The 21,215-nt window shown below is 40.5% G+C and overlaps 1 protein-coding gene and 1 non-coding gene across 3 annotated transcripts in view; one reads left to right on the top strand and one right to left on the bottom strand.

The window, feature by feature from the left end:
* Positions 1–20,432, top strand: part of mep1a.1 (meprin A, alpha (PABA peptide hydrolase), tandem duplicate 1) — a 32,616-nt gene extending 12,184 nt beyond the window's left edge. The window contains exons 1-13 of one of the 2 annotated variants that reach the window (XM_034076016.1): positions 5,056–5,198; positions 5,291–5,318; positions 5,403–5,447; positions 5,581–5,621; positions 5,856–5,931; positions 6,027–6,144; positions 12,863–13,038; positions 15,152–15,373; positions 15,890–16,036; positions 16,815–17,030; positions 17,671–18,135; positions 19,833–20,006; positions 20,090–20,432. In XM_034076016.1, the coding sequence (XP_033931907.1) occupies positions 5,142–5,198; positions 5,291–5,318; positions 5,403–5,447; positions 5,581–5,621; positions 5,856–5,931; positions 6,027–6,144; positions 12,863–13,038; positions 15,152–15,373; positions 15,890–16,036; positions 16,815–17,030; positions 17,671–18,135; positions 19,833–20,006; positions 20,090–20,154 (1,830 nt within the window). In that variant the 5' untranslated portion in view covers positions 5,056–5,141 and the 3' untranslated portion in view covers positions 20,155–20,432. Of the gene's footprint in view, positions 1–5,055; positions 5,199–5,290; positions 5,319–5,385; positions 5,448–5,580; positions 5,622–5,855; positions 5,932–6,026; positions 6,145–12,862; positions 13,039–15,151; positions 15,374–15,889; positions 16,037–16,814; positions 17,031–17,670; positions 18,136–19,832; positions 20,007–20,089 lie in introns of those variants that run through there. The other variant, XM_034076017.1, reaches the window with a different exon arrangement.
* On the bottom strand, positions 3,322–3,403 carry trnas-gcu (transfer RNA serine (anticodon GCU)). The gene has a single exon. It is a non-coding gene; the product is annotated as a tRNA-Ser (tRNA).
* Positions 20,433–21,215: the final 783 nt, after the last annotated feature.

The following is a 21,215-nucleotide window of genomic DNA, read 5'->3' as shown; positions in this document are numbered from 1 at the left end:
ATTTTAATGTAACCATATATCGAGCCCGATTCTCGATTTCAAATGTGTGCTCTAAAATGATATTTATAAATTACTATTATCATTATTATAAGCAAGACAATAAATGGCAAAGATATGTAGAAAATAAACGTATTTAAGATACGTTCATAACAAACGTAATGTAGGAGAAAATACGTTTCTAGCTAAACGTAATTGAGAATGCAGTTTAGTTCTGTGGGAACGTAATTTTTAGGAGACGGTTGAATTTTTGACAATAAAGCTCACTTTGACTTTCGCGGGCTTGCATATTTTAACAAAGCTTTTCATTTTAGCCACACTGAATTTAACTAGAAGTCATGGCTGTGTTAATTACCAGTCTGATATCGTTTTACAAAGATGACAAGAAGAGTGTAGATAGAGGAGAGAACCACTACAAGTCAGGACACGTCCAGCAGTGCAGCCTAGATGAAGGTGTGCTTACCGGTGTTGTCAGGGCTAGCATGAGGGACAAGGTTTATAGAGTGTCGGTGAGTAGTTATAGCAAGAGTACCGTTAACCTAGAGTTAATTTATTCACATTAATTCCCATCAACAAATCCATTTTATGTGTCACATGAAATCTTTATTAGGCAAGGCAAGTTTATTTATATAGCACTTTCCAACACAAGGCAATTCAAAGTGCTTTACAAAAAATGAAAGACATTAAGAAAATGGCATTTAAAATCAGTCATTAAAAAGAAAAGCTAATAAAATAAACATTAAAAGAAAAAATACATGGATAAAAGTTACAGTGCAGTCTAAGATGTGAATAGTTCAATTAAAAGCAGCGTAGTAGTTTTGGTAGTAGTCCAAATAGTACTGAATCCAACAGTACCAATTTCATTAAGAACTTATTGCACAAAATGATTTTATCTCTCATCAAAGATGGCAGAAAACATGCATTATTGTACTCTGGAGGGGAGTTTGACAAAGGATTACTCAAAAGGTACACAGTAAAAGGTACTTGATTGTACTTTTGGTAGTAGTCCAAGTAGTACTGAATCCAACAGTACCAATTTCATTAAGAACTTATTGCACACAATTATTTTATCTCTCATCAAAGATGGCAGAAAACATGCATTATTGTACTCAGGGGTGGAGTTTGACAAAGGATTACTCAAAAGGTACACAGTAAAAGGTACTTGATTGTACTTTTGGTAGTAGTCCAAGTAGTACTGAATCCAACAGTACCAATTTCATTAAGAACTTATTGCACACAATTATTTTATCTCTCATCAAAGATGGCAGAAAACATGCATTATTGTACTCAGGGGTGGAGTTTGACAAAGGATTACTCAAAAAGTACACAGTAAAAGTACTTGATTGTACTTTTGGTAGTAGTCTCTAAGTAGTATTGAATCCAACAGTACCAATTACATTAAGAAGTTATTGCACAAAATCATTTTATCTTAAATCAAAGATGGCAGAAAACATGCATTATTGTACTCTGGAGGGGAGTTTGACAGGGGATTACTCAAAAAGTACACAGTAAAAGTACTTGATTGTACTTTTAGTAGTAGTCCAAGTAGTACTGAATCCAACAGTACCAATTACATTAAGAACTTATTGCACAAAATCATTTTATCTCTCATCAAAGATGGCAGAAAACATGCAATATTGTACTCAGGGGTGGAGTTTGACAAAGGATTACTCAAAAAGTACACAGTAAAAATACTTGATTGTACTTGTGCTACTAGACCGAGTAGTACTGAATCCAACAGTACCAATTTCCTTAAGAACTCATTGCACAAAATCATTTTATCTCAAATCAAAGATGGCAGAAAACATGCATTATTGTACTCTGGAGGGGAGTTTGACAGGGGATTACTCAAAAAGTACACAGTAAAAGTACTTGATTGTACTTTTAGTAGTAGTCCAAGTAGTACTGAATCCAACAGTACCAATTTCACTAATAACTTATTGCAAACAATCATTTAATCTCTCATCAAAGATAGCAGAATACATTCTTTTGTGTACTCAGGACAGGAGTTTAAACAAGTATTACTCAAAAAGTACACAGTAAAAGTGCTTGATTGTACTCGTGGTAGTAGTCCAAGTAGTACAGAATTCAGCATAACCGATTTTATTAAGAACTCATTGCAAAAAATGATTGTATCTCTCATCAAAGAGGGCAGAAAACATGCATTATTGTACTGGGGAGTTTGACAGAGTATTACTCAAATAGCACACAGTAAAAGTACTTGATTGTATTTGTGGTAGTAGTCTAACATGTACCAATTTTATTAAGAACTTATGGCTAAAAATCATTTTATCCCTCATCAAATATCATTGATTGATTGATCAAATATAGCATAAGCACTTCTCGGCAATTACCGTAAAGACGCTATTAATCGCGCACTCAAAAATGAAGCGCTGCTCATTTGACCAAGCAAATGCGAGAGACGGCTGATTTTAAGACCGCAGCCGTGACGCGGAGCAGCGCGGCGCAGACGGACCCAGTGGAAACTGGGGGTAAGCGTGCCACAGTTTCTTTTTCCGCAGGTTATTCTGTTGATCACTGCTGACTTTTCCCTGAATCCATTCTTGTGAAAGGTGCACTCCGGTGGGTTTTTCTGTGAGCGGCAGGGAGATCAATATACTTTTTGCCTCTTTTCAAATCTCACATCCAAAATGTTTTATTTTTCTGAAAGCCATTCCACTCACTCCATCTTTTCTGTGTCCAGTTAAAAGGCAGGTCATGGGCATCGCTAGTGCAGGTGGCGCCGGCGGTTGTGGCCTCTTCAGTGGGCGTTTCTGCTGTTCTTACTGAGCAGGATCGGCCGGCGTCCAATCTCCAATGTCATCATTCAATCAGAATACCCGTTGTCCGACAGATTGGACCTATACCAATCACACCGCGGGATGACATTGGACGTAAACCAATCATTGGTTAGTTAGGAACTGTTAGCAACGGTTATGAAAAGTGTTCGGGTGTGTTAGGATTTGGGTTAGCAGGCCATTGGAGGGGTGACAGATTCTTACAACATTCAACAGAGAGAAGTAGAGACATTATGAAATGGAAGGGCAGCTGCCGAACAGAAGGAGGTTAGAGTAGTCTACGTTTTTTTTTAAACCTTGTTGTTACATCCTTGAGTTTACCATACATCCCCCATCTCTCTCCACTCATTTTTTGTCAGTGTTCTGCTATTCTGTCTATTGAATAATAAAAGATAACTAATCAGTGGCTAGCCAGCTCAGTGTGAGTAAACACTTTAAGGTCTCTTCAATTTGATTTCGTTTTAGAAAACGTTTATGACATATCAACAAACACTTAGCGTGTTAAAGGTGACAAAAAGAAAACATCCGACGAGGATGGGATTCGAACCCACGCGTGCAGAGCACAATGGATTAGCAGTCCATCGCCTTAACCACTCGGCCACCTCGTCCGCGATGCACTACTCCTGTCACGTGGGCTATAAAAACTAATCCAATAACCCATCTATCGGTATATTAATCATTCTTGTTTCACTTTCATTCGTATTCATGGAGTCATTAATCATAATCTTAGTTAACCTAGCTACGGCAAAGACGTAGCTTGCTAACATGCTACTAAGCTGTGCTAATTGCTGTGCTACATTTTCTAAAGTGTGGAGCAAATGTCTCACTCTTTTATCCTTAACCAAGCACAACATAGCCTACCTGCCCGGTTACATCGAGGAACGTTGGTATTGCGAGGTGAATAGAGCATAATCTTAAATATTCGGAAACACGTGCTAACAAACCTCTACTTTAAATTAAAATGTAGCGTTGGCTAAGGACGGTAGCCTACCGTGTAAACGTTTACAAAGCACAATCGTTATAGAAATATCTAATGGGTCGATTAAAATTGATATTATGTAGAGTGAGATTGGGAGAGAACAAGGAGCTAAATTATTGTTCGCAGCACGTTCTTTCAAGAGATTCTTAGTGTGAAAATCAAAGCGACAAAACCACTGAAGCCACCATTTTCAATTGCTTTGCTCCCTCAAACTTGGGGTCTTTTACGATCTCACCTCCTTATAGCCGATTTCGTTTACAATGTAGATTAATTTGAATTAACCAAAGACTGAATAAACACAGTATAGTACTTGCCTGGGTATTTATCGCCATCTAGTGGTTGAATTAGATAATTGCAAAAACACAAGTGATTGCTTCACCTTCACATGACTCTTAACAAAAGTTCCTTACAAACTTGTGAGATTCTTCATAAAACTGCATGCTTTTGCAATGTTGTGGGAAAACATCTGGAGAAAAACGAAGCCAACATTGGAACAGCATCTCCTGGAAAAGTGCTTGATGTTAGCACATACATCATACAAAATAACACAATCAATAAGGGATTTTAAGGGACCTTGTTGTGTTGGGTTGTGTAACAACATCAGATTAGTGCTGGGCGGTATACTTGTACTTTTATAAAACGGTTACTTGATTTGACTTGTCCGTTTTATAATGTGTCATACAGAATACAGTGAACTTTATACTGTATGAAATTAATTTTTCAAATACCGCAATACCATTGAAAAAGTGGCAAAGGGCACTCAAGCGGTGCGGCAATGAAAGGAGTCCCCATTCAATCATAAATTATAAAATAAGTATTTAAATGTGCCTTCTGCAGTTTCAGGGAAGGGGGAATTGTTTACATTTTCAAACAGTGCTTTTGTTGCTACTTGTTATGTTACTTTGTGGTACGCAAAGTTTGCACAATTAAATGGTTTACATTTTGCAGTTGTTTCATACATTCTGATTCCTTCAACACATAAGACTTATGAAGGCCACCACTGATCAGGTGTTTTTGTGTGGGGCCAAAACAGATAAATGTAAATACATTTCCAATCATTGCAAAATAAATAAATACCGTGATACCATTATAATTTTGAAAAAAAACCTTGATATGAATTTTTTTGTCATACTGCCCAGCCCTGCAACAAATGATAACATAGATTGGAAGGTGGGGTGAAAAACAAGCATGCCACTGCAGACTTATGCACATGTCCACTTCATAAAGTAACTCACTAATCAGTAACACTGTTAAGTCAAAGTCCTTCAGTTACTCTTTATAACCCACATGTACTTCATCCATGGGTTAAAGGTCTTACCTTGTTAACATGCACATTTAGAGCAGAGCATTCACTTGGTGCCAGTGTGATGATGGAGCGAGTTCTGTTATTGTTCGGACTGGTGGCTCTGGCCACTTCGTTCACTGTAAGTATTCATTCACTGTAAGTATTTATTATAGTTAGCCTAATGTGATCAACTAGTAACTTCACTTACACTGGTTTTGATCTGTTATCCAGATACCTGCTGTTTCCCCTGAGGTTCATGGTAGGTCGAAACATGATCGTACTTAAAAGAAATACCAGTAGTTGAAAGGTGATGAATATAATTTGAGGTGTGTTTGTGTTACAGAGGTGTATGAGAATGGCGAGGATGAGAACCCCATCCTGAATAAAGGTGAGCTGCAACACTTTAATTGATAATTCCTCCTGCTCATGTATGCACTCGACTAAAGTGTCAAATGATGAGAAAAACTGCATTTTTGTTTTGGCTTATTTAAATAAAACGTGTTGTTTGACTCCCACTGTAGGATCAGACGCCAACCTGTTCGAAGGGGACATTTTAATTCCAGTAAGTTGTATTTTGTTTTTATTTTATGTTATTTGTGAAAAATGCTTAATCATTGCTAATAACTCCTTGAGTGTCTTATTGGCAGCTTTCTTTATTACCACATGTTGACCGTTGATCCTTTTTTTGATTTACTACAGCTAGATATGCTTTATTGTGTGTTTTTATTCACCTTGATAAGGTTTATGGACATAATATGTCAACATAATAATTTATTAAAACCCTTTCGTGATACAGGAGGGGAGGAATGCCTTGATTGAAAAGCGATACAGATGGAAATTTCCAATTCCTTACATCCTGGGTGATGATTTAGGTGAGTTTAGTTTACATTTTCAGTGCACTTTCAACACTGTGTTAACTTGACTTTCATATTTGTGTCCTCTTATAATTGTTTCTTACACTTATCAGATCTGAACGCCAAGGGCTGCATCCACCAGGCGTTTGAGATGTACAGGCTGAAGTCCTGTGTCGACTTCAAGCCTTATGAGGGAGAGAAGACATACATCAAGTTTGAAAAGAGAGGAGGGTACGGCTACGTTTCAAAATAAACTGTTGATCGCTGCTGCAGAATAGATACCAGTGTATAGAGTTAGGTCACCTATCATGCTATTTTTAGGCAATAGCATAGGTCTCAGATATATAGAAATATATAAAAAACATGTCTATGAAGTGTTTTACTCAAAATACCAAACAGATCACCCATATAGCCATGCCTCATATCCCTCTATTTCACTTCCTGTTTCAAAAGTGCTGATTTTGGGTATAAAGCTTTAAAAAATAACAAATTGATAAAAAAATTAAAAAGGAGGGGGCTGGGCTCATGCTCATGCTACTGTCTAAACTAAATGCTGCCGTGATGAAACGCCATATCATGGATTATCAAGGGTTATTTCTGAAACAGTATGGAGCTCAAAGGCTTTCTCTCTTGCCGGTTATACCACAAGGTGAGTTCCTTTTTATTTCCTGCTTCTTCACACACATGCTCTCCAGTACAGGTTAGCTCTGAGTGTTAGCGATGCTAATGTAAACACCGACCATATTACGTCCAAAACAGTCGGGCATTGTTTCTGATAGCAACATTTCTGATTGGGCCGTGGGTCCACATTTCAGATGTTACGTTATATCGGACGCAAATCTGGATCAGCTCCGTACCCAAATCAGAGAATTGGGTACGGAGGAAAAGAGAGAGGGTTTTATTTTCTGACGCTGCGTGAGTTCCCCGACACACCGGGGACCAGGGCTGGACTGGCCATCTGGCATACCGGGCATTTTCCCGGTGGGCCGACGTGCCTTTTGGGCCGACACGTCATTTATTTATTTTCTGAAGTCCCGGCCCATAAGACGGGTAGATTGGCCCTCTGTTTAAATGTTTTTAGTAATTGACACAGGGCCGGCCCAATCACATCTTTAATCACCTCCCCCTTTGGGCCGCTCGTGTGCATCATTAAATCACGCCCCCAGGAGGTGAGCCGGCCGTTGAAGCCAAACTGCCTTTTTTTTTCGAAAAAAAAGAAAGTTCGAGTTCGAAATGGCGAAGGCGAAGGCCAAGCCAAAAGGGGAGCAGAAAAATTGCGGGCAAGAAAAAAGCAGGCCCTTCGTGCTGATGCTGCCGCTTGTGTCAAAATAGCCGACATGTTTAGTACAGGTTAGTGTTGTCACGATACCAACATTTTGGTTTCGATACCGATACCAAGTCAAGAATTGCGATTCCGATTCTTTTTCGATACTTTTCTTAAAAAAAGGGAAACGCGGAATATCGGCTTTAAAATTAGGAATAACAGATGATTTTAGCAGTCAGAACAACTAAAGCAGCAGTGTTACTAAGAACAGAAACGCCAAAGAGTCACATCTAATAGATATATATAAAAGCATTTATTTTAATTGTGTAGCAGTGAGTTTAACATTTTGGCAGCACTGTTGAGCATTTTGAAAATGTATTTTCATGCCTCTGTGCAAGGCTTAGTCTTTCTATCTTTATAGCCACTGGTGTAAAGTAACTACATTCATAAACTCAAGTACTACTTGGGTACCATTTTGAGATACTTGTACTTTATTTAAGTATTTCAATGTTTCTTTTGCTACTTTGTACTTCTAATCCACTACAGTTCAGAAATAATGGTGTACTTTTCCTCCCCTACATGTATTAATCCCTTTAGTTACTTCACAGATGTGGATGAATGATGTGAAATATAATCAAGTGTTAAATCAGACTTTAGTTCCACCTGGAGTAAATCCACCAGCTACCCTGCAGTATACAAAGCCATTCAAACTAGCTGCACATTTACCAGCTTTGAGAACACTTTCATGATCAATCATTATAAAACATATCATATATATTATTCTGAAATGGACCAATCTGCACAATGACTACTTTTACTGTCGCTACTTTAATACTTTTACTAGAGGAACATTTTGAATGCAGTACTTTTACTGTAACAGAGTATTCCTACACTCTGGTGCTTCTAGTACAAGACCTGAGCACTTCTACTTTTACTGTCGTTACTTTAACTATATTTTGATGATAATACTTTTGTACTTTTATTTGAGGAACATTTTGATTGCAGGATTGTTCCTACATTCTGGTACTTCTACTTTAACTCAAGTACAAGACCTGGGTACTTCTACTTTTACTCAAGTACAAGATATATACTTATACCACCGCCGTTTATAGCCTATGAAAAAAACTAATAGAAAACGAAGGCTAAAGCTAACGTTAGCAGATAGTGATGCTAGTTTGCTAGTTAAGTTTGCTCAACGATAATATTGCGACAGAAAAACTTTTCAGTGCACATCACGCTCTGCGCTCCGACAGGGAGCTCTGCTCTGAACACCTGAACGGCCAACAGACTTCTGGCGTCTTTTTTGTCAACAAGCCGAGGCGCAGCGGCAGTTGCACTCCCACTTGCAGCCATGCTTCTCGTTTTCTCACATGCTCTGGCAGCTAGCGCGTGGCCGCGTGCACGAGAGAGGGGAGGGACTTAGAACGTGCTTGAGAGGAGCGGGACTGCAGGCACAGCTGCAGTGCAAGGAGTGGAAGCAGAGCGCTGAACACACACGGCTCTTATTAAAACGGCGCTTTTTCACGGGAGTACTTTCCCCCGTCATTCTTAAAGTACCGATACTAATGAAACGGAGGAATCGTACCGTTTTTAACGGCAGGGTATCGCGGTACCTTTCAAGTATCGGTACACCGTGCAACACTAGTACAGGTGCAGGTCCATCTTCAGCACCCGTGGCCGATATTGGTGGTGAGGAAGATGATGAGAGGGAGAGATCAGCGCGAGTGGGGGGAGGGAGGAGAACTCGCGGTAAGCAGAAGCTAACAAAATTAGGAAAATATTATTATTAAGGTTATGATTCTCTGTAGTTCTGGAACACATTAATATCCCTTTGATGAAGCACTAATAAGATAAATATTATAAGAGAAACATTCGTTAGCCTACAAGCTAGTAAGCTGGCTTGTTTAGGTTTTCCCTGGCAAGTTAAAATATAGCTTAATGGCACTCTGATACGTTGTCTCATTGAAAGTTAACCAACATTCATGAACAATTACTGTCAGCTGGCAGCTTGTTTTGTTTAGTTTATTTATTTGGTGAATCAAATCTGGACAAGGGCACGTGTATAGGTAATGCAACAGATGGAGCATCCAATATGCAAGGCCGGTACAAAGGATTTGCTGCATGTCCATGTGTGGTGCTATGCTCATGTTCTTAATCTTGTCCTGGCTGAAACTACCCAAACTGTCATCGAATGTGGAACACTTTTCAACCTAATCAATGACATAGCAGTGTTTATCAGGGAGTCATATCAGAGGGTCAATCTGTGGGAGAAACAAGCCCAAGAAAAGATGCCGTCGACTCATCCTGTAGACCAGTGTTGGGAAAGTTCACTTTCTACATGAACTAGTTCAGTTCACAGTTCACACATTTTAAAATGAACTAGTTCAGTTCATAGTTCATAATTCAAAATGTTGAACTAAAGTTCATGGTTTCAAAAATGAACTAATTTATAGTTCATAGTTCTTTTTTCAATACGTTGCTGCAAGCTATTATTTGTCTCCTGTACGATGTTAATGGGCCATTTAAATGTTTACAATATCCTCAGAGGGCCGTACAAGTTATTGACCTCTGCTTAAAAAAACTAAAATCACAGCCCATTCATTTCATTCTGTGCAAAGAAAAAGCAACCTCTTAATCCAGATATCTCACCATGACTCGCGTATGCATGCACGTGCAGGGTGTGGCGTGACCACCAAAACAGAAAGATATGGACACAAGATGTATGCAAATGTATTTAGTTTCCTATCCATGTGAACATGATTTAAGTGGGGGGGACCTAACCTCCTCTAGGGGGGTCCGGGGGGCATGCTCCCCTGGCAAGATTGTTTGCACTATGAGAGCAACATTAGGAGATCTATGGACACATCTCTCAACACCCAAACACAACTGTCAGCAGATTTTCTTTTAATTTATGGATATTTGACAAATCACTCCCCTTTGAAACTGTATTCTTCTTTATTAATAACTGTCATATAGTATTTTATACCTGTTTACTTTATTCTCTTGTTTTTTTTATAACTATAATGATCATATAAAGATGTGCCTTTACCTCCCTGGTTGTAGACAACGCTTCTTATATTCGTTAGCATAGCTAGCTAACCAGATGCTAATGATAACAACACAGTTATTGACTGTATGACAGATGAACAGATCGCCACTGGGCTTTCAACTAAAGACACAGACACGCAGAAACTGCGGCATGTGTATGGACTTATCGGTACTGCAATTTCTGAAGTTCTGGAGTGGCGTTCTGGTGCTCTCCGTCAGAACTGCACCCCTGTCAGTCGAGACATATACCACGTGATGACACGTTAGGCTCGTGTTGTGTTCAAGGACCCTGACCTTGGCCAGGAAAAACAGGCACTAGCTTGTTTAATTTTTTTGCGGTCTAGATTTCTTTCATTTTTTTATTCTTTGCGTGTGTTTATAAATTACCTCGAGGGCCGTACCAAATTGTCTCGCGGGCCGTATACGGACAGAGGCCGGAGGTTCCCCACCCCTGCCGTAGAGTCTCACTCTGAGCGAGTGCTGCTGCAGCTGCTCTCGGCTTCGTCCATACTAATTCATTCATTCATTCATTCAATGCTCGCCGGTTCCGCGGTTCCACATTGTTTGTTGTGAGGAGTCTGATATATTTAGTATATTTATATTTTAGTGCGACAGCCAGGGGTGACAGGCGCGTACGCGTCACAGGCATTTTGAAGCCTGTTTACGGTGTGTTTTAACTGGGTTTTCGGCTGAAAGGCATATGAAATCTGGCACACTTTTGAACGCCGTTATAATACAGTGCTGAGAATGAACGGACTTTTGAACGCCGTTATACAGCGCTGAGAATGAACGCGTTCTCAATTACGTTCATCTAGCGGAAATACAGTACGTTCAGTTCACGTTCGCCCAAAATATGAACGCGTTCATGAACGATCGTTCATTGAACGCGTTCAGGTACATCACTGCTGTAGACTCATCTGGTCCTATCTCTATTGTGTTGTCATATAAAGTGGAGGCAGGGCACTGTAGGCCCCCCCCCCCCTAAATTCACTAGAAGTCATCATTTAAGGGGTTATTTTTAAAACTTTTCTTCTGGGGGGGGCATACCCCCCCCAGACATTACATGACATTGCATTGCATTTAGCTGAGGCTTTTATCCAAAGCGACTTACAATAAGTACATTCGACCAGGAAGACACAACCTTGAAGAAAACAGAATCATATAAGAACATCAGGTTTCATAGAGCCAAGCATTTCAAGTGCTACTCAACTGGCTTTAGGTAAGCCAGTCCTTTATTAGTATATAAGTGCTCTGTTAGTAATTCTATCGCTCGAAGTGGAGTCGAAAGAGATGAGTTTTCAGTCTGGAAGGTGTGTAAGCTTTCTGCTGTCCTGATGTCAATGGGGAGCTCATTCCACCATTTTGGAGCCAGGATAGCAAACCCACGTGTTTTTGCTGATGGGAACTTGGGTTGGCCTACCTGCCTGTCAGCCTTCCATCTGTGCACAAACTTATCTCGTGCCCTCATTGGTCATGTGCGCGTTCGTGTGTGTTGGAGGAGTGGCTCTGTGAGGAAGTCTGAAGTTGGTGCATCATGGCATGTGGCTCATTAAAAAATAAGTACAGCTATTATCTCCGTCTTGTATAACTGGTCGGCCCCACCTGCAGCAGGTACTCCAGGGCTGCCAACTCTCACTCATCTAGTGTGTGACACACGCTTTCACTCTCAATCTCACGCTCTCACGCTGCCCAAACTATTCTCACGCCAAAAACAAGATGAGCCGGTGATCGTTTTTGGTTGGTTATTTACAATGTTGAGTTGACAGCTGCTCAAGCTGTTGATCCACTCGCTCCCCGCCCCCACCACCATCAGACCCCCTTATTAGTGCTCGGTCACTGTTCGCTTTGTGAGAGGGTTTGAAGGTCTAATTTCTAATGATTGATAGTTACACATACTTGTTGTATGTATTAGTTTAGTTTTCCCCTGGTACGTAAAAAGGATAATAATAGCGTTTTTTTAAATTATACTGAGTTATTCTTCTTGTCAGGAACCGCTACTATTCGTTTGTTTTATGGATTTGGGCCGGTCTGGGTCTAAATGCCAGGGCCGATTTGCTGTCCCAGTCCAGCCCTGCCGGGGACACATATTTATGTATAACAGACATCAAAAAGTGCATTTTGCATGATCGGTCCCCTTTAAATAGGTTTCGTGTGAAATGTTTATTTTAATATCATGCCGATATTATCCACCTCAATTTGGCCTATTGTCAATCACAGATTATTTTCCCACTTAGTTGCAGAGAAAAATCAGTTTCTCTTGCAGTGGAATAAACACATCATTATGCTTATATGATAGCTTTACCTCAATAATTTAGACACTGAATAAAGTATGGATACATACATTATAGGAGCCTATGATGGGGGGCTATTGCTCAGGGGTCTATGGTTAGATCCCAAGTGGGTGTCCATGGTGTCCTTGGGCAAAACCCCCAAAATTGCTTGCATATGCATGTCTGTATAGAAGAGTGTAGTTGCTTTGGATAAAAGCCACATCGCAATACAATCAATAAAAACCTTTAAAAAGAGGCTTTATAACTTTGCACTGAATCAATGTCTGGCTTCTGCCTGTATGCCGATATCAGCTTTAATGATGGGTCTAAATGCAGCTCACTTTATTGACTGTCTCTCCTGTCCCAGGTGTTTCTCCAGCGTCGGGGACCAGCAGGACGGTCAGATTCTGTCTCTGGGGTCGGGCTGTGATCACAAGGCGGTGATTGAACACGAGCTGCTGCACGCTCTGGGATTCTACCACGAACAGTCCCGCACCGACCGGGACGACTACGTGGACATCTGGCTGGATCAGGTCACTCCAGGTACGTCTACGAACCTTATGATCCCTCCATTTATTTCTTTTTGCATTTGTTTAATGTAAAATCATTATATGACAATTGTTATTATTTATAACCCTCTAGCACAGTGGTTTTCAAAGTGTGAGGCGCGCCTCCCCTGGGGGGCGCCAGAGAGCTTCAGGGGAGGCGCAGCGTGAAAAAAAAAAAAACGAGAAACAGTGAAATCTAGCTAGTTAACTTCAGCTAATTTTATGCGAGCGGCAACATGGATTGATTTTTAGTAAAGTTACCTAAATTGAAAGAGGAGACAGCGTCTGGCAGAAAACGTCAGCTTTGTTTTGAAATAAAAGTTGTGGCTCATCGGACATTTATGAGAGAAAATCCCCAATGTCCGAGTGCAAATGAATGCAGCACAAGACGTGAGCCTTGTAACCCCTCCCCCGGCCCTGGCGCGAGCGAGGACATGTGATATTGGTGGCAATTTCATTTGAACGGGACGGCGCATTCGGACTCAAGTAGACGGAAGGAATGAGGTATTTGCAGTCTACAATGAATGACAGAGAAGAGACTGTGAAGTTTGGCTGCACTCAGCATTGAATCAAAACGCACTAAAGCTGTTGATCTTAATAAGTTTGTGAGGCGTTTTGCTGAACAAAATGGTAATCGCCGCATTCAGCTGTTATAGGCATGCCAACTTGATGCTCTGCTCACGGATGACTCGATGAGCATAGAGAGGCGAAGTCCCGCCCATCTACTTCCGACCCATGGGACCTTATTTCGGAAAAATGATATATTGAAGTCAATGGGGAGAGAAAACGTATCTTTCGATCCCGTTTGAATTGTGCCACGAATACACATATGATGTTTGTCAATCTTAAAAAATCATTTCCATGTCAAAAAAGTCACAGTTTGTCGTAAAACTGTTGAAATATAAGACTATGAAAAATACGCAACTAGAAAGACTACAAATCCCGGTCCCGCATGCTGGCTCTTACGGAACCGACTAACTTACCTTTTGTGTATGTACAGCTCTCAACATGCCCAGACTTGGAGTGATTTTCACCTCTTTTAATACTTTCCGCCTCATTCTGAAAGAAAGAAGAGAAATGTTTCAACGTGACGGCCGTCTTGGTGTGTGGTGCAAGACGGGAGATTTAGTTCATTGAGCACCAAAAAACACCAACAAAAAGTGTTACTTCACAGTTTTACGACACATTTTTATTTTTTTGACTTGCAAAATTATCTTTTAAATTGACAAACATCATATGTGTAATTCGTTGCACCATTCAAACGGGATCGAAAGATAATCTTTCTCTCCCCATTGACTTCAATACATCGTTTTTTTTAAATAAGGTCCCATGGAGGTCCCCCGGAAAGGGAGGGACTTCGCCTCTCTATAACAAACTGTTAAGATGATGACCTTACGAGTGTAAATATATTTTTTTCTTTTTGGGGGTCTGCCCGGTTTTAAGTCCTGAGAAAGTCAAATAAGACGGTGTGTAAAACTACACTGCCCAGCCAAAAGAAAGTAACCACTTTGATTTAACTAGGCCAGTAGGTAAGGACTTTCCACTGGATAATAATACCCCTGCATTATAGCAACAACAACAACAATAATAATAGCAATAATAATTGGGAGGGGGAGTGCGGCTGTTCTTATGTTCTCTGGGGGGAGGGTCACCTTCCCACACTTTGAAAACCCCTGCTCGAGCATAACTTTCTATGTTGGTGGGGAAAAAAAATCACAAAATGTTTAGGCAGCTTGAAAAAATACAAGTTCAATTATACGACATAATGGAGACATGTGAAATGGGACACCCAGATAAGTTAAATGAAGCTTGGAAATAGGGGCCCAGACACTTACCATAAAGTATTTACATTATATTAGGGAGTTCATGTTTTATACAGCCCATATGATGGTCTGTCAAAGAGGTCACCCCCACTTCAACCCCTCATTTTGATGAACATACACATGTCTTGGTCTATAATATAAAAAAGATTAAAATGGCGGGATGACGTGGAAAACTGCAGTTTCTTGCCTGAGAGCTGCAGCTTGCCATAGAGAGGGTTAATAACCAGCAACATGTCTTTAACCCTTTGTGTGGCCTTTCGTGTGTCAACATGACATTTCCCACAGGACTTGGACACAACTTCAACAAATACAACGATGACTTCATCACCGATCAGAACACGGCGTACGACTACGAGTCCATCATGCACTACAGACCTTTCTCCTTCAATAAGAACGAATCCATCCCCACCATCACCACCAAAATCCCAGAGTTCTACAACATCATTGGCCAATACCTGGACTTCAGCAAGATGGACACCCTCAGGCTCAACCGGATGTACAACTGCTGTACGTAGATGAGTTTGATTCCTATGTTGATGTGTTTTGCTTAAAAGTTAACAATGGACAGAAATGATTCTAGTCTTGGGGAGGCGGGATTTAGTTATTTCTGTATAAAGATAACTGGATACAGCGTCAGAGGCGGGGCCTGTTAATTCCTCTGAAAGTTGCTCAGTGGAGAGCAAAACAAATTGGGCCAATAGAGCATGGCACTTGTGTATTCCTTAAGCCCCGCCTCCAATCTGCTGCCTCACTTCCTATCTTGGCTGATTCAAAAAATTGGAGAAGGAAAAGAACTCTGGATTTCGCTTTTAGCATATTTTACAACTTTTCTAACATGATGATTTGTTGAATAAGAGCAGTTTAAGTGTCCGTATTTGGTCGTTGATTTACCTAAAAAAGTCAATGGGAAAATTGTTTTTTTACACATGGAGTGACACGGAAGTTGTAGTACAACCGATTGGCTTCAATGCTCGTCTCACTTCCTGGAAGCTTGAATAAAGTGTGCCCCCCCTTCCCCCCCAGCTGGTACTCTCACCCTGCTGGACCAGTGTTCCTTTGAGTATGCCAGCATCTGTGGAATGATCCAGGCCTCAAACGATGATGCTGACTGGGTCCATACCAAGAGCAGTGTGAGTGAAGAGGACCACACACTCCTGGGGAGATGCAGAGGTCAGTGTCTCTTGAAAATACCAATCATTATTCTCAGTTAAGAAAACATGAAATACATTTGCAAAAGTGAAGTTTTTCTGAGGAATGGAAGGGTCCCTTTAAAAATATATTCCGTCACAATTACACATGACCAGTTAAATGTAATCAGTAACCAAATCTAAATACCACAATATAAAAGTAAGTTAACCTGATTAGTTTTTGTTGCTTTTGGATGATCAAATGCACTGCTAAATACAAGAAAAAAATAAATATCAATAAGATGGCTTTCACCTAAGTGTATTATGTAAGAAATGAATAATGGAGCCAGGCCATTAGCTGCCTGTATCCAGATTCATCTAACAAACTCTTTAGTATTTGCCACAGCGTGAAATTAATGGGTGTAGCTTATACTTTTAATATGTCTACAATACGCAATGCGCATGTCATGTCTGCATATTTTATTCTGTAATGCCACAGTAACAGATTCAGTGACAGACTGTCCACACAGTGAAAGCATTCTTTGAATTAGAGGCCATAATAATGACCTGGAAGATAAACTAAGGTTTCACATGAGACTGGTTTCACCTGCTGCGAGACTCATGGAGTTTTGTAATATGTAAGAATGGACTTGGCAATATTTCATTCATCATTTTGAAATGTATTTTATCCCAGCAATCATGCGAATAATCCTCATTTTATAAAAAAAAATCTTATTTTATGAAACTGTAAAGGAACACATGAACCATTTTGTGTATCCTGATCATCCAGTAACATGTAATCCATGACTCCCCCTCCCCAGATGCTGGGTACTTCATGCACTTCAGCACCAGGACTGGGAAGCCTGCAGAGTCTGCTCTGCTGGAGTCCCGCACCTTCTACCCCAAGAGGAAGCTCCAGTGTCTGCAGTTCTTCTACAAGATGACCGGGAGCTCCAAGGACAGGCTGGTGATCTGGGTCAAGAGGGATGATGGAACAGGGGTTGTTCGTAAAATGCAGAAAATATACACCTTCAATGGTATTTGCATGTTTATATCAACACATTTCACAGTAGCATCCTGGAAAAACACAGCTTTGCATCAAGGCAAATAGTAATTTGTCTGTTTTGATATTCAAATCCAGTTATTTTAACACATCGTAAAACATACTGGTCAAACAGTAACTAACTGCTGAGACAACATTACACACGCATAGGCCCAGAGTTAGCGGGATAGGTTTGAAAAAGCTATCTCTCTTGCCCAAGGGTTAGATGACACAATTGATAGCACTGTATTCAAATCATGAAGCGACAGCCATGTGGTTAGCATAGCTTTGCATACAAACTGGAAACAGGTGGGGAGAATAGCCTGGCTGTTTCAAAGTAGGCCAAGGTAACATCACTATCAGATTCAGGGGTGCAGGTTTATGGACATATATATATATATATATATATATATATATATATATATATATATATATATATTTATTCTGTTTTGGACAGAGCAGGGCTAGATGTTCCCTTCTACTTCCAATCTTTATGCTAATGCTCTAATTTAATATGAAACGGACATATATGAGTTTATTTTGTTAAACTTTTGGCAATAAAATGAATAGCGTTTTTCCCAGATGGTCAAACTAGTTATTTGCAGACAGTAAACACTCTTTTCCCTCTGCTCCAGTTGATTCTGACCACACATGGAAGATCGCCCATGTCCCAATGGAGGTGGGGGTCAAATTCCGCTATGCTTTCCAAGCTGTGCGCGGTGAGCCCTCTGCCTCGACGGGGGGCATCTACATAGACGACATCAGCCTGACGGAGACACGCTGTCCCAACGCCGTGTGGACCATCCGGAACTTCTCCAAGATCATGGAGACGGCCACCATCAACACGTCAATTTACAGCCCTCGTTTCTACAGCCCTGAGGGTTATGGTTATGGCGTCCGTGTGTTTCCTTTGTCCTCCTACACAGATTACACAGGGGGCTACATTGGGCTGTACTTCTACCTGGCCAGCGGGGGCAATGATGTGGTGATGCAGTGGCCGGCGGTCAACAGACAGGCCACCTTGGTGGTGATGGACCAAGACCCTGACATTAAGCTACGGATGTCCACTGCACGCAGCCTCACTACGGACATGAGAAAGAGTAAGTGCTCCTTATACATTTCCAGAGGCAATAAAGAGGCCCTATTATGCTTTTGGGCTTTTCCCTTTCCTGTAGTGTGTTATATAGGCTTCTGTGCATGTAAGTGGTTTGCAAAGTCTAAAATCCCACAGTTCTTCTCCCACACACTCCCACCTTTCTGAGACATTGTGTCACGACTGAACTCTGAACCCAAATGCACAACAAAGGTTTCAAAAGAAAGTCTTCAAAATATAAACAATGACAAGGCACTAGAGGCAAAACAATAAGGTTAACCTGTTCTGACTTAACGCTGGTTCTCTAACTCACGAGACAAGACAAACTGGCTCAGGACAAAGGGAGACTAGGACAATATATACTCGAGGTAAGGGGGCACAGGTTGAAACAATCAGGGCGGGGTGGACAATCAACGAAGCGGGTGAAACACGAGGGCTGGAAGCAGAGAGATCTGAAACGAGAGGGTTACTTTTCAAAATACAACAGGAAGGCACGATACAACACAAAGACTGGACAAACCACAGACACTTAAAGGTGGGGTATGTCATTTATTTCAGAAACACTTTTTGTTATATTCCATGGAATGCTCTTAACATCCCGATAGCAATGAATATATTAAATGCTTTGACAATAAATACATGAAAAAATATCATCTGTGGAAGCCGTAGTAGGCTACTGTAAAAAGCACGACCAATCATCTGAGCCGGCCCGGCTAAAGTAACTGGATGGCCTACCTGCCTGTCAGCCTGCCATCTGTGCACAAACTTATCTTGTGCCCTCATTGGTCATGTGCGCGTTCGTGTGTGTTGGAGGAGGGGCTCTGTAAGGAAGTCTGTAAGGAAGTGGCAGATTTTCTCCAGATGTGTACTTTCAAATTCTAGCGCACTCGAGCCGCTTTCTCCATTCTTACCTACCCCACCTTTAACATCTCTTTTGTGACATGACACATTGGAACGAATTATTACTCAACAGACATCACTATGTAACACTCGCACTTCCATTGCCTAGCGCTCAAAAACATCGTACGTGATAAGCTAAGGGGCGGGATATTTCAAAGCGGTTGACCAATCACAACACAGCCTGGGGTCTCATCTCAATTTCGCAATGATACATATCATACAAACAATACCTTTACAGAAGTACATCAATAAAATAAATGTAAATGTGAATTTCTTTGAAGAAAATATATTCTGTGAAATGTAGTACTTTTCCCCAGTCATCCATACTTGACGGATCTCAAGAGCTATCCAATACTAAGATCTTGTCTTTTATTGATTATATCGCGATGTTTATATTAGATTATACAACATTCATTTTGAAGGACAGCCTTTCATTAATAAACAACCCTTGTCGTATGATGCCCTGTCAAATGTATAACCGTCCAAAGTGCAAACATTGAAATCAATGTCCTTCAAAGAGCCTTCAGAGTTATTAAAAGTGATCCTGAAGGGGACATGAATGTATCTAGGAGACATTTTACCCACAACCACAAAAGTCAACCACAGGTAGTGTAGTTAAATCCTCTGACTAACATACAGTATCTTCAAACAAATCCATCCGATAGTTGTTCTGATGCAACCGTTCAACATCCCCTTGCCTACAAAAATCAACCATACCACCACATGACAACAGTACCATTAAAACAGGGTTGGGGTTAAGAAACGCCTACTCAAATGGCACCTCTGTCTTTTTGTGTCCTCCAGCATCAGATGGGAAGCTGCATTGGGACAATCCCTCCAAGGTGGGAACGTATGACCCCTCCTGCGAGTGCTACAAAAGTCGGACATGGGGCTGGAGGAACTTTGTCAAGCACTTTGACCTCAAGAGGCGCAATTACCTCAAGAACGATGACCTCATCATCTTCATCGACTTTGAGGGTAAGTGGTCTTCTCTTGTTCAATATGTGTTGTGTTTGGTGGGAGGATGCAGGCATGAGAAGTCATTACTTTTCCATCCACAGATATAACATCACTGATCAAATCTGAAGTTCCCATTAAACCAGCGGAGGAGGGTCACACAGGATGAACTGGAGGTCGGACATCAGACACAAATCACATGTGTTTGTGAAATTACTTTTTGATTAATAAAAAAATAGTATTATGCAACATATGCAGGAGGAAAGAACAACATGACGATGGACAAAGGATGGAAGATACTGCCATGACAAAATCATCATCATCATCATCTTTAGAAAGCTTGAAATGTGAAGATATATTTGGTATCTAATCTATATATAAAAGGTGAAATACAGAAGAATAAGCTTTAGAAAATAATTTTGATCACTATATGTGTACCGCATTGAACTCTTGTCCTCATAAAAGCTATTAAATGAAGCTATCAAAAAACAATCCTGTGGTGTGTTTCTTTTGTTTTGCGATGTAAAAATGGTTTCTATGTGAGTTAGAATAAGAGACTATAAAATTAGAGGAATGTATTGTTCAAGCATAAATCTAAATAACTTTTATATTAAAGGTGGGGTAGGTAATTTTGGAGAAACCAGCTCGAGATCGCTAGAATTTGAAAATACACAACCGGAAAAAATCTGCCACTTCCTCACAGAGCCCCTCCTCCAACACACGAACGCACACATGACCAATGAGGGTGCGAGATAAGTTTGTGCACAGGTGGAAGGCTGACAGGCAGGTAGGCCATCCAGTTATTTGATTGGTCGTGCTTTTTACAGTACTACGGCTTCCACAGATGATGTTTTATTATGGATTTTTTTGTCAAAGCACTTCAGATATTCATTGTTATCGGGATGTTAAGAGCATTCCATGGAATATAACAAGTGTATCTCGAGCCGGTTTCTCAAACTTACCTACCCCACCTTTACGTTTTCATTTGTTATAAAAGGATGCTTGACCCTTTAATTGATTATAGCTTTTAAAGAGGAAGAACACCATAGCTCTCGAGGTAATTGGAGATAAATAAAGTTGCCTTGCTTAAAATGTTATATTTAATGTAACTGTACTGTAAAGTAACGTTAGAGCTCTTTTCTGACTTTTATTTTTACAGTGGGATTCTTTTTGAAGGCCTTCTTGTCGAACCACATCATATTTTATTTAGTAAGAGTCAACAGTTATAAA

The sequence above is a fragment of the Pseudochaenichthys georgianus genome, chromosome 24 (assembly GCF_902827115.2).
Source record: "Pseudochaenichthys georgianus chromosome 24, fPseGeo1.2, whole genome shotgun sequence".
Lineage (NCBI taxonomy): Eukaryota > Metazoa > Chordata > Actinopteri > Perciformes > Channichthyidae > Pseudochaenichthys > Pseudochaenichthys georgianus.
The sequence above is the reverse complement of the archived record's forward strand: the minus strand, read 5'-3'. Positions and strand labels throughout refer to the sequence as shown.